Source organism: Brachionichthys hirsutus, chromosome 13, assembly GCF_040956055.1.
Source record: "Brachionichthys hirsutus isolate HB-005 chromosome 13, CSIRO-AGI_Bhir_v1, whole genome shotgun sequence".
Lineage (NCBI taxonomy): Eukaryota > Metazoa > Chordata > Actinopteri > Lophiiformes > Brachionichthyidae > Brachionichthys > Brachionichthys hirsutus.
Window position 1 is genome coordinate 4,010,402 of NC_090909.1, and position 14,742 is coordinate 4,025,143.

At 41.6% G+C, this 14,742-nt stretch overlaps 1 protein-coding gene across 1 annotated transcript; it reads left to right on the forward strand.

The window, feature by feature from the left end:
- Nucleotides 1–1,627: 1,627 nt before the first annotated feature.
- On the forward strand, nt 1,628–2,304 carry twist1a (twist family bHLH transcription factor 1a). Its single transcript, XM_068747206.1, has one exon. The coding sequence runs from the start codon at nt 1,628–1,630 to the stop codon at nt 2,180–2,182; it is 555 nt and encodes a 184-aa protein (XP_068603307.1). The 3' UTR covers nt 2,183–2,304.
- The last annotated feature ends 12,438 nt before the right edge of the window (nt 2,305–14,742 follow it).

The window sequence follows — 14,742 nt, forward strand, 5'->3', positions numbered from 1 at the left end:
TTAAAGGAACTGTGAGAACCTCTTCACATTATTTCAATGATATGCGACTTATTTAGCCTTAGAATAAATGCATGCGTTATACCGTGTTTTCTTTGCCCTGATTCACAACTATAAAAAGGAAGTAAACACATTATTTGATTTATTTTGTGTCCGGCATGCCTCTGATTTTGTAGAATGCCGCATCAAAAAAGACGTTTGAAGTAGTAAAATGTGTAGAACTTGCACTACAGCAACAACAACAAAAAAAAAGGCCAGTATAAGAACTATTGAGGGCAAGACCTCAGGTGTGCTATTTCAGCACCCTGGAGAGCGGCTGGATGCTGACAATGAACAGGTGAGACTCGGCATGAAGAGCAGGGAATAAAAAAGTCTTATCAACATGCGTCGCATGTAAATGATTCACGGTTCAGCGTATCTGATGCGATATCTCGCTCTAAGGTGTGAATTGAGTTAGAGATATGATGAAAGAAACCATGCAGGACGAGAGACAGACCCCCCCCCCCCCCCCCCCCCAAAAAAAAAAAAAAACGCACTTAATCTCACGCTGGAAAACAGAGATATTTATATTGCGAGGTGACGCAGGCCCCAAAGGCGCATGTGGCGGTTCATTTTAATGAAGGAAGGGGTTTATTGTGGTTCTCCGGGTGTGAGGGGCTCCCTTTGGATAATTAACACAACAGACCACCGCTCAAAGTTGCCAGATCTGGTTCCAGCCCCAACGGAGGGAGCTGCTTGATTTCGTTATGTCGCGGTAGGCCTTGGGTGGTCATTTAACTATCTCTCTCTCTCTCTCTCTCCGTCCATCTTCATCACCTCCAGTGTTTGCGTTATATACCATGCGACCCCGCTGTGCGCGCGGATCCGCCCCGAGAGCTCCCTGCGACGGCTCATCTTTTAAACCGGAGCCGCGGCGTCCACATCTCCGCGGGAGTCAGACCCGTTTAAGCGCATACCTCGACGCTGCAGCAGCTGATGGGGGGGGGGGGAAGAGAGAATAAACACCAGAGAGCGCAGAGGCCTCCTGCTGCGGTAGCCTCCCGTGTTTCAGTAGGCCTGATATTGTTTTTTTCCACCGCCACACCTCACATAGACCCATAACAGCTATGAGGAGACGACTTGATGTCAATTTGATTAATTTGTGACTCAAAGGAAATTCGTGAGAAATAACTCATAGCGGCAACCCCTAAAAGGAAATAAAAAAAATATTAAAATGAAGTCAAATAATTAAGTATATGCAATAAAGGTGAAAGAAAATGCAGAATAGTCTGACAAGAAGAAGGGAATAAAAAGATCCTTCTTGGAAACTCATAATCTTGCGTAAAGGAGGCCGCATGCAGCTTAAACACCATTCCTAGATATTAGCTTGAACTCTCCCTCTCCTGCAGTATTACGTTACACCCCTCCTCACCCAATCACAGCGCTCCCCAAAAATCCTCCAGCCCGCTCCCCGCTATAAGAGCCCCGCGCAGCGCATCCTGGCAGACGCCTCTCCTTCCTTGTGGCGCACGAAATCATATCAGCCCCCAAAATTCTTTCCGGCCCGCGTGTTTGTTGACTCTCTGTTCAGGTGATTCGGGGTTCACGAGTTATTTAGGGTTCAACAAAAAAACACTTTTGGAAAAATACAATGCGGGAAGAGGATTCCCCCCCGATGGACAGTGCGGGGAACAGCGAAGAAGAGACCGACCGTCTTCTGCCGCGGAGAGGCGCGAGGAAGAGGCGGCCGGCAAGGCGGAGCGCGGACGATGAAGAGGAGGGAGACGGGAACGGTCCAAGTCCAGGGGAGAAGAAATGCAGGAAGAGCTGCAACGGGGGGGCGGGAGGCAGCGCGGGGAGCTGCGGCAGCGAAGGCAGCAGCAGCCCCGAGCCCTCCTTCGATGACCTGCAGACGCAGCGCGTCATGGCCAACGTGCGCGAGCGGCAGAGGACGCAGTCCCTCAACGAGGCGTTCACGTCGTTGCGTAAAATCATTCCCACACTGCCGTCAGACAAACTCAGCAAGATCCAGACGCTGAAGCTGGCGTCCAGGTACATCGACTTCCTGTATCAGGTCCTGCAGAGCGACGAGCTGGACGCGCGGGGCACCAGCTGCAGCTACGTGGCGCACGAGCGCCTGAGCTACGCGTTCTCTGTCTGGAGGATGGGAGGCGCGTGCAGGTCCTTGCCCACGACGTCCCACTAGGCGCATGGGGCAGCTTCAGGTGCGCATGGCGCAGCAAGGTAAAGCGAGCGCGCCTTTCACTTCATCGTCCCGCGGCGGTGCCAAAAGTCTTTTACGCACCGACGTCACAGAAAAATCAAAAGATCGACATGCTTATAATATTTTTGATACAGCGTGTAAAACAGCATTTAGTCAAAACACATAAATAAAGTCTGCATTTGGGTTTTTTCGTGGATAAAAATACGCGCAGTTTGTAACCAACAACGTTATTTCACTTCAAACGTGATTTTTCCTCATGATGCATGTCTTTTTTAGAGACATGCATTCTTATACCTCACCAGTATACTTAATTTCAAACACATCTTACAAATGCATTAAAGTTTATTTCATTATGAAACTATACATTTCAGTGAATGATTGTATTTCTATCACAGACTATATGCAGAGTGAAGGAGTGGACCAGGCCGGCCCCCCGTCAGAAGGACTGGATCAGGCCAGACACAGAGGCCGATCCTTTGTCAGGCCTGCCTGGCTGAAGAGCAGGATTTTCATATTTCCCATTGCATGAACTGTAACATTTGCAATGGGAGCACTTATGACTGCAGGACGGATATGAAAAAAAAGACCACTGCGACTATGAATGTTCTAAAAAACAAAGCGATCTCCGATGGACTGCTTAAAACACAAAAGAAAAATGGAAACTCATTCTACATTCCCTGTGTTTTGCAGCAAATCAAGTTTTTCTGTATTTATTTTTCTACACATTTTCCAAATTCCTTTCCCCCACTTGAATAAAAGTTATTTATTTTTGGGATTTCTCAGAATGATGAACAGATCTAAAGTCTGCACATTTTGAGTGTTGTAATTATCTGACAATATCTTGAATAAATAAAAATAACAAAAACAAGAAAGCATTATTCTCACCTATCAGTTGTCTGGATATTTACTTTGACCTATATAGGTGTTGAATAATAAAATAAGTAATAGTTCAATATCAACTGATGGCATGATGTTCCTTATTTGACACAAAAAAGGTTTTGAATACCTGTAATTTTTGGAAACAATCATTCCCATATAGTCTCAGCACTTTAAACCTCAATGAAAGTTTATTTGCATTGGTTGTTGCTGAATCCCCAGTTAAGGGGGCAAAAGAAAACATCTCATACCCATGACTTATTCTGAGATTTCTTGAGCTCAGGGATCTGGGAAAGCCATAATTAGCTGCTGGTCTGTTTGAACAGGGCGAATGTGGAGCTGTGGGAGTCATGCATGATATTCCCAGATGTCCTTCGAGACACAGGTCACCATGGGAGTCTCCTGCAGGTGCTCCAGCAGCTATATGGCACATGAGCTCTGGTGGGTAAAAGGGGTGGATATGGGTCACAATTCAAATTCAATGCAGGCTTAGATTACTTACTTGTGGTTATGCTGATGTAGAAAATGTTGGTGTCAAGCTGTCCCTTCAGCAAAATCCTTAAAATGCTTAAGATTCCATGTTTATATGACAAACAAAAATAAATATAGTTGTAATTTTCAATTATTGAATGTTAAATGATGATTTGGTTAGGATAGAGAACAAGAAAAAGTACATTACTGTACTTTCAATTAACTTAACTTTAAATGTCCCATATATATACTTTAAGACTGTAGTGTCACTGTGAAATACTGTAAATTTCCGAAAGGGCTATTTCATAACTGCAACAATAACATGTTGGACAAGTTTAGAAAATCCAGATGTGCATTTCATGCATGAGATAATTCAGAATACCTCACCTTCAAAAAAACAAAAAGTTTCATTCAACTTCACAAAAAGGTCTTCAGGCTTAAACATGGCTCCATCCGTGCACAACCTTAATAGATATTGTTTTTTTTTTTTTCTCTCTCACATGATTAAGAAATGAATTTTAAGTGATCCGTTTTGTCAGGATTAATTTAAATATTTTTCTTTTTATTTCTTTTGGTGTATAAATATGCATCAACTTGTCTGTTGTGACTAAAGATTGAATTGAGTTAGTTATTAAATCTGGTGGAAGTAAATAGAAAAAAACCGTCCGAAAAAATTGACAAACTGAAGTCAATAATATCAGCACCTCGGAGTGCATTCGACACATCTCCAATTGGGTTTATTGGAGCACTTTTAAGGGAACATCCCTGTGTTTTTGTATTAAGGGTTGCATGTGGAAGGTAAAGCCATCAGCTCTGAGCTGAGGCCCTCGCCATCCACCGTGGGGAATCAATTCCCACCCTCGGATCACCGTAGCCATGTTATCTTAAACTTGAGGCTGTTGCTCTGACACGGAGGAATGTCACCTCTGAGGCTTCGAAACACACACACACACACACACACACACACACAGGGATTTTTCTCACGCCGACCAAACGGGAATAGATTCCAGAGAAAGACCCCCACCTCCTTTGATGTTTGAAGGTAAAGGGATGACTGCTTGTTATCAGAGTGAAGGCGTGTGGTTCTCTCGATTCAGATTGTGCTATGAGAAGTTCTTTGATGACCGATGCACACCCTCGCTCTCCTGCTCATTAATCGCAGTTTATATTGCCACTCATTCGGTCCTTAAACTGATAGAAGAGTCAAAGGTGCCGACCTGAGTGTGTTTCAATGATGCTGTAGATCTTTATAAATGTGCATTTCGCTTTTTCCCTAAGTTGACAGTAAATACACATTATTAAATTTTGCCTGCGTCTTTCTGTCTGTTAGCACCATAGCTTAAAAAGTTACAGATTAATCTTGATGAAAAATTCAGGAAAGGTTGAGAATGTTACCAAGGACAGTTGAATACTGAAAGTGTGATTTTTTTAACTTCTAAACTAATAATAATATCAACGTGATATCAACATTGTTAAAGGTACGTTTTCATGGTCTAAAAATACAGATAAAATAAATGTAGGACCATTATTATTGGTGTAAATCACAATATCTGGAGACTGAGGTGCTTGGCGGAGGTCTGCGCTCCATGTGCTTTTCTAGTTGTTTGTGTGGTTGTTTCAATACTTGAGCAGGAGCATACCTGTTTTACCTCTTGCCTTTACTTCTTCGGGTTTCAGTCTGCCTCACTTCTATCCTCCTATGAAGTCTCCCATTATGGGGTGACAGGAGCTGGTTTACATTAACCCTCAACACCAAAGAAGAAGGGGGAGAGGAAGTTACACTGGCACACGCACACACACACAGGCAGAAGGAGATCTGCAAGTCTGGTTTTCATTAGAGCTAATTATGTGTGTTTCATCTCAACCTGAGGCAGTGAGTGTGTGTGTGTGTGTGTGTGTACTAGAGTTCTCTACTGCTTTTGATTCATGGAACTAAAATCGAGAACATCATACCTTAGACATTGATTGGCATGTAATATTCATCCCTGCGAAGGTGATCTTTTTAAAAATAAATAGCCTAAACTGTGAGCATATTCCTGACCATATAAACTTAAATATAATTTAATAAATAAATCCTTTATTGGAATGACCGAATCAGTTTGATATCCATCCAACTATCTGTTGGAATCTGTCCCAGTTTGTTATGGGTGAGAGGAGCGGTACACCCTGGATGAGACGCCAGCTCATTGCAGGTCGACACGAAAGACAAAAAAAACAGGTACACTCACACCTTCAGACAATTTGGTGTAGATCAATTCACCTATGCTGCATGTTTTTGGAGGTGGGAGGAAGCCGGAGAACCCGGAGAGAACCCGGAGAGAACCCACAGAATGGAATCGAACTTGGAACCTTCTGGCTGTTCTGCATGAGGCAACAGCGAAATCGATTGCTCAACATATTTTGCAGCTCTGAACGGAGCTCTCTGGAGTTATAAAATAAATCTGATCAAATGAGCCTTATAGGAACCAACCCCACACCGGAGAACAAAACTCAGGACATCCACACATCTTTTCCATACATTTCTTATTATTTTAAAAAACTCTGCAACACCCACAGCCACAACACTAGAGGGAGCTCAAACAACAACCTGATTACCCCCTCCTATAGGACTAACATGGGTAAATCATCTTTCTACAATACGGCCACCCAAGGGTGGAACGGATTGACTCCCGCCCTCAAAACATGCACCTCTTTGGCCTCCTTCAAAAAGGCCCTAAAAATACACCTTTTAGGGGGACAGAAACGGAGATAGTCATCACGACTCTCTCCGGATCAAACGCCCCCTCCTTTTTTTTGTCCACCTATGTTGCACGTATTAATTGCTTTAGTAATTTATTGTAATTTATGTAAGTTATTTATTGTCATTTTGCATCAGTGGTGTAATTTATTTTAGATTAATTGTTAGTTTGCACTGGCGGTGTAATAACATTTTATTTTTGTTTTTCTAATGTTATGTTGCATCAATTGCGTAATTTAATATTGGTTTTATTTTTATTTGTATTGTTATTTGTGGATGATTTATGTACGAAGGACTTTCAACGGAAACAAGCCCGCAAGGGCTTTTTTGAAATGCTCCTCTTAGACAGGATGTTTGACGTTATTTGTACTGTAATACATGCTACTGTGTGACTGTACTTGTACTCTAACATTCTATCTAATAAATATATTCATCATCATGGAAGCATAACTCTTTGGAATCGCCCTCCAATGACTGAACGGAGTAGTTTGGGCCTGTTAGAGAGTTTCTTTGGACTCCAAGCATTATTGCATTTTAGTCAAAGTAATAAGGGAAGTATTCGGCAGTGTTGCCCGTTATTTGAAGGGGGACATTACTCAATAGAGTCAGGGGCCTTGTTAAAGCAAGGAGGAAGGAATAGAGTGACAGAAGAGTGACAGAAAGGAAGTCACGTCTAAAACTGGCCCAGAAACATAATGAGCTCACACACACATGTTCCCTGAGGACGGTGCCAACTGCACCTATCACTCCTGACCTCTGATCCATCAAACTGACCCCGTCCCCAGAATATAGCGACCCCCAGCTGGACCGCGAGCCGCCGTATTCAACACCACAAAGTGCCCACTCAGTTCACTAATGCCTCTCAGATGAATGGATGGATAGAGGAGCACAAAAAAAGAGGCGAGCAGGGAAGGAAGTATATATGTATGATTGCAGGAGTAAGTTTGCGAAAAAGAACAAGATGCCAAATAAGTTGGAGTCAGAGAAAGAAAAGCAGGCAGGATGGAGGAAGCCAATTAATATGAATCCTCTCAGAGCTCCTGCCCCCGGGGCTGTTTATCCTGCAGATTGAGTTAAACACAAGCCTCTTCCAACTCCCCACATACCAGACAATATCACAGTGACCCCCCACTTTACAAATATAAACACACACGCTTTATCAAAGATCAGCATGGTCCATTCAAACACATGGTCTCTTTCTCCAAACTTAATTTACCTCGAACTTATACAAAGTTCCTTTATTTGACTTGAACTGTTTTGAATATCTAATTTTGGTTTGGGGGGGGGGTTACTGATGGAGATTGAAAGGTGCTTTTCCATGTTTACCCTGTGAAATCCACACTAGCTCTTTTATCGTGCATAGATGGACTATGGGGAGAAGCCCCAAGGTTGCACACAACACACCGTGTGTTATTTCTACAGAGAGAGCATTGTCTTACTCAACACAGGTCCATTCACAATGATGGGAGTGTGGCTTTCAATGGATAAATGCATGTTTCTTCATTGTGTTAATAGCAGAGAGGATTGTCCAACTCGGCACAGTTTCATCTGACGCACACACACGCACACACACACACACACACACACGCACACACACACACACACACACACACACACACGCAGACCCACGCACACAGTCAAAGGGTTGCATCATCCTGCATGATATAAAGTTTTCAAGCTTTTGAAAGCAGAAACCAGAGAACGGCCGTAGTTTACTGGCATTCTGAGGGCTCCTGTCATAGGTTTAAAATGTGTGTGTGTGTGTGTGGGTGTGGGTGTGTGCACACACACACACACACAAAAGGGTAGAAGGACTTGGCAGTAAGAGCAACTCCAAGCTCAGTGTTGGTCTAAGAGGAGCCGTGTTGGGAGAGAAATAGACGTTGAAATCTTCCCTCTGGTGTTCACTGTCGGGTGGTCTCTCTTTCTCCACCTTCATTTTTCGCTCCCTCTTCAATCTCAACGCGTCTCTATCTTTGAGGTGGTCGGTTTCTGTCTTTCCACCTTTTCCTCTCGCTCTCTCGCTCTTTTTCCAACCCCACTTCTTCCACCCTCCCCTCCTTGTCTCCATTTATCATATCATCTCCTTCTCTCTGTTTAATATTTCCCCTCTCTCATTTCCTCCTCTTCATTCAAGCGCCCCCTTTTGTTTACCTCCACTCACAAATACAATAACACTCTTCATGCCTCGCTATGGAGTCATGGCCGGTCGCCAACAGTGTGCACACAGCGCTGTAGCCTTAGTGTGTACGAGAAGAGAGAACTAAATCTCCTTTGAGACAAAGAAAAAGATGTCGGGACTGTAAGAAAACAAGGTCTTGTGATAATCACCAGCCAGCATTTTCCAAGCCAATTATGATCCAGATCAGCCTGCGTCTGTGTTTTTTCACTTTGCAAAAATGTTCAATAGGAATGCATCATGTTTTCCTTTCTTTCTGTTGTTTCTCTGTCTGTGTCTCACTTTTTTTTTTCTCTTTCCCAGAAGGTGTCGGCTGCGTGATTTTATAAGCTTGGTGTTTGGTTTCACGTGAACCATTTGCATGTCTGAGACTTGTTAAAAAGGTCTAAATGCCCTATAATTCTCATCTTTTGGCTGCACGGGAACGTTTGCACCAGCCTCAGGCATAATAAACACACAGCCATGCAAACACACTCACCTCATATTGGCACACACACACACACACACTAAAGTAACACAAATATTTTTAAAGGCAAATTGCTTTGCTGAGACCAAAAGCATACATAATATAAATGCAAAGAAGGAGTGTGTGTGTGTGTGTGTGTGTGAAAGAGAGAGAGAGAGTGCATGCAGCTTGTTGGGAGTAAAAAAAAAATCATCTGGAGAACATTAGAGGTACAGTGTTTAAGTGAACAGGTCCGTTACCTACAGCCACAGAAACCTCAGAGGACACACTGCCAAACCTAAAAATACACACGCGCGCGCACACACACACACACACACACACACACACACAACACAGCAGCGCATGAGGACAGTACAAGAGAAATCAATCAAAAAGCCAGCAAATCATTTTACTCAACTAAGCTGAAACAAAACTCCCATCAAACAGAAAGCCCTTCACACTATGACTCCAGTTGTAATAGGACACAGGTTCACACCCCAGTGGTGACAAACCTGCTATTAAAATAAAAGGTGGCCGTGATGTGAAATTAGGGTTAGGGTTAAAGTTATTTAGCTTAGAGCTAGCCACACGTGAGCAGTATACCCGCTTTATGAAAGGTTATGGAAATACTAGAGGCTACATTAAATCATAGTCAATGGAAAAAAATACTTTCAATAACATTCAGTGTGAAATCCTGCAATGTAAGGTCATTCCTTTACTGTTTACTCTGTCACAAATGTACTTCCTGTTTACGTGTTTCCATAATGAGCCAGACTCTTACTCCTAATCTGAAATATTAATTGCCAACATGAATGGATTTGTAGAGTATTATGGTTTATTGAGTTGTGCTTTTATTGTGTCTTCTTCCCACATTTTGCACGAATCTGAGGCTAAAAACCTCAGGAGTTGGTGGAGGAAGTGGACACCCCTCCCCAACACACACACACACACACACACACACACACACACACACACATTTACACTCACACAGACTGAAACCCGAGCTACAGGAAGTGGTCCTGCACAGCATCTTGTCAGAGCAGACAAATTATTCACCGTTTGAAAAATGCACCTTTTTCTCCTCTCCTATATTTTCCCCCCTCCCCCTCTGTTCTCTCCCTGTCCCCTCTCCTCCATTTATTGTTTTCATTTCTCGTCCACCGGAGAGGAGTCAACAAGACGAAACGCCCTGCTACCTGTGTTCTCTCAAAATGAGCTGCATGGGTTCAGACCCAAAACGAGCTGCCGCTGTGGTTGCACAAGCCCAGAATTCCAGGAAATATTCGTCTGCGGTGTTCCCTCAAGCATTGCGGTATTCCTGCCCACAGTATTCCTACAACACTCTTCTTGTGGAATTTTTCCTTATCGCTATGTGGCTGTATTATTTTACTATGTAGACCCAACTGTGAAAAGGCAGCTGGAGAGAATAAGAAGAACAATCTTGTTGCAGTATATGAAAATAGCACAAAAAAATAAAACCATGTTGTCTTAATATATATTGTCAGTGATTAACAGTTAAAAATCTTTTCAAAGACCTGACCGGCAAGATTACTATAAGCGAGTCAACAAGTTCAAACGGGATGATTTTTAGCATTTCAATAGTATGGGATGTGATTCGCTTGTTTCCCTGTAATGATATTAATGCAAATAAATACTTTTATTTTTTTTTACTGATGCCTTACCTTAATCAATAGAAAAGTCAAGTCAAGTAAAAGCACATTTCTCTGTCTTTATAATATTAATATAATATATTGCTTTTATTGCCGTTGGAAGCCATTTGTAAATAATAAATCAAATGAAGATTAACCAATGTAAAATAATTCCACTGAAAGACCTTGAGTGAACTAAATTCCCAGTCCAAACATTGCAAAAATGATGGATTATATTTGGTGATCTCCATCTTAGTAGAAAGTGAAGGGCACATTCCTGTTAATTTGAAGTTCTACCATTTATCCTGGTCAGTGCAGCGCTTACAATGTGTGTTTGACTGTTGCTAGACTGATCCACGAGATTCTTCCTGTTGATACACAAATTAAAGTTTGTGATTTGTGATAATTAGTCTGAAAGCAAGTCTTCGGTGCTCAGACTGTTCAGGGAGACGATGAGCAAAGAGCATCTGTGGGTAGTGGCAGTGACAAGTCAGACACTGCTGGCGGTGATGGCTGATGACTCTTCTGAGACGGATGCAAAATTGAACTTATGAATCTGATATTCGACAGTGATGTTGTCCAGTCTTTGCTATATGATCTGAGGGAAAATCTCAAAAGTTTGAATCTTTTCTCTGTCTCTGATTTTGCATGAATAATGGTGTTAACACAACGATAGGGGAGAACACACAGCACTGGAATCGCACGATTCTCATGCACCAGGAAGTGTGCACTCCTGACAGGACTGTGACTCTGCAGATTATGCTGAGGTCAGGGGGGGGGGGGGTTGTGTTAAGTGGGGTTCAGGAGACCAGTGGCCAAACACACGTTTCCCCTCAGGCCAGTGATCGAGCCACAATTGGGAGCACACACACGATTCAACCTCATGCATGTACATACCCAGAAAGAGCTGATCCTGGAGTAAGCATCCTACCTCTTTCATACCCACAGTGCCTTTGGCTAATCGGCCCACTGGCCTACCCTGGTGACCCTTGTGACTGCGGTGATTAGATATTGGGAACCCTCATCTGCAAACATTTAGCTAGAGTCAACCCTAATCTACCTTCTGCCACCCAGCCACCACAGGCTCAGTAGCAACGCATGCAAACAACTCAGGACAAACAGCACCAGATAATTAACAAGTGGCAAATGGATGAGGCTTCTCTCTGCTGTCAAAAGTTCAAAATCTTTCAACATTGATCAATCTTAGCAAATTGAGTTCTGCTTAGAATATATTTTGAGAATCAATGTTACACCCAGGATGACTGCAAAAGGTTTAACGTCTCAACACGTCTCAAAACTTCATAGGTTTAAAAAAACACGCTATTTGCCAAAATATGGCTGGAAGCACAGCTTTTACTGGAACCTTGAAATATAAAAATGCATCATGTATTCTGAAAAGATTGTTTACCTGTTCATCTATCTAGATCATTTCTTGAATGTCAGGATTTCACACTTCATGGGGCTACAAATATATCACAAAATCTCAAAACGCAACGCACTAGGGCCGTATAGCCTTTGATGTGGTGAAATGTTACAAATGTGAAGTTTCTATTCAAACGATAAATATATATATACCTATAACACACATTTCCTTCTTTATTAAATTACCATTGGCCATCACATTCCACCTCCTGACCTTTGAACTATGACACACAGGTCCACATGCCTCAGGTCACTCATTGGCTTACCCAGCAGAGCCAAATGAGCTTGATACACTGATGAATACATTTCAGTGACAAATAAATTCACTTACACATGGTCATCCAACAAACGCAATAAAGTTAACATTATGAGTTGGTGATGTGTGTAACAGGTAATATCATTAAACAGTCATAAAAGCTGCCTGTCAGCATTCACCCCAATAGATCGAGTGTTCTCTGCAAACTTCTGTGTGTTCTGTTAGATTGGTAATCTGTTTACAGACCAGTCAAGTTTCTCATCATTAAGGGCGATTAAGCAGGTAAGATCTACAAATAGGAATCCCTGCAGTCTGGCCATAGCTCACACTATCGTGTATAGCACAGTATCTCAGACAGAGAGAGAGAGAGCGAGAAATATGTTATATTTGATACAGCACAGACACAATCAAAAGAGACACCACTAATTGAGAGTTCAGTAGAACCTCCATGCAAACCCTCGGTAGTTGCTTTTCCACTGTACCATTATGGAAAGATAATCTAACAACATACATGAAACGCAAAAATAACTGTGTGCGTGTATGTGTGTACATGTGTGGACCTGATGATCAAAACTATCTTTAGAGCACAACGCCCTCTCGCTCAAGGGTGTCTCTAATTTCCTCAAAGATGATAAGCAGTGGATCTGATTAGCTTTCTTTCAATCAATTACAGTGTATTTTAATAAGACAATATAATGATGACATAAACATCTATATTGTAAACCACCGCTCCACAATCAATGCTGTGTATTTGAATACTTGCACCAAAATATGGCAAATATTCCGCTTTCTTTTGAGGTTTTCAGCTTGTGTCCTGCAAAAATGTCCCCATTCCTATTTTGTATTTATCATTTCTATTTAATCGGCCCTTTATGTGCGCTGTACTTTAAGGAATAAAAATGTGTTACTCATTAATATACACAATATAAAGTATATTGTGTACGTGAGCGACTATTTATTAGAGAAATTCATCAATGATTTTCGAGAGGAGCCTCGCCACCCTTACAATGCGTTGGTGGTAGAATGACAGCGACATCTAGTGCTTAACATGCAGCACTGCGAGTGCGCTTTTGCGACGCAAATAGAGTTTAAATAAAAATAAATATATGGAAACCTATATTTGGAACCCGCTGCACCAAATGCATTCTGAAGATTGAAGACATTGTGTGAAATGGAATGTTTATGTTACATTTGCTGTGATTGTTGTAACGGCCAGCCTCCCGTTGCAATTAAGAGGAAAACTGTAAAACAGGTTTATCAACATTCCTTAGTTTTCATTTTATTCTGCATATAGAAGAATCACTTCATTTAAACTCTTTATGCATTTTCAGAATTGAACTGGAAAAACTTGTGACATGATTTGCTCATAATTGCTTTGTAAGTCATAAAACTCGGGTATAAAGTCCACCCTGAACATTTCTGTGAGACACAAAGAAGGAGCACAGGAGAGCTGGGGAGGTCCCCGTGTTCACCTGTATGTTTGAAGAATGGGCACTCTAGTGAGTGCACTACGATTTTCTGGAATTGGACAAGCCAGTCAATTTATTTTGCTTCATCCTAGCCTGCTGTGTGCACCTTTGGTTTCGTCAAACTGGAGACAGGTATCCTGACCCTAAACAACACAGCGATTTATTGCGCCAAACAATCCTTTTGCTCTGGGATTCTTTGCCTCTGCACTCTTTGTTTTTCTCCCCCTTTCCTGGTGGATGGGAAGTGTAAACTCGGGTTAATGAAGTTGCCATTGGGGCAATGTATTATTAATTATGCTGATGTTTCCTGGTAACCACTGATAACCACTGATCGTTGGTCAATCATTTTCATTAATTAATTTTGTTTGACCTCAGTTCCTATTGTCAGGAAGATCAACATTAGGCTATGTCATTGGCTCAATCATTTGCTGTTGTCACTGCATGGAAAAGATTCCACCAATGGCAATGGTTTGATATAAATTCAGTCTGAAATAATTTATGACAAAAATAAAACTAGAAACACATTGTGCATGGTTTACTACATACAGAGTTTACATACTAAAAAGAATCATCATATTAATCAAGACATTTGAAAATTATGTTTTTTTATGTTCAATCAATGTGATAGATTGCATGTGACTTTTCAAATCTATCACTAATTAAAAAACAAAGATTTAATCAAATTGAAGATGATTTCTAAAAGGTTTCGTGGGATATACTTGTGTCTGTTTATTATTTATTAGTTTATCTTTCTTTTGAACAGAATGCATAAGACAAGTCAGATAATTCAGTTTGCATTGTATTTGCTATTTTTACTTTCTTACCCTTTCAATGAAATGTTTTTTTTTTTGAGGAATCACTCCTTTCGAAAACAGTTCTATTATATAATTTCATATGGAAACAATGTGATTACATATTAAAAATATTAGAAATTGTAAAAATTTCTTGTATTTGGGGCAGGCGGTCGTGATTAGCGCAACATTTGTGTCATCGACACGTCACGGATATACGTCGCGTCATCGTTTTCCAGCCAATCGC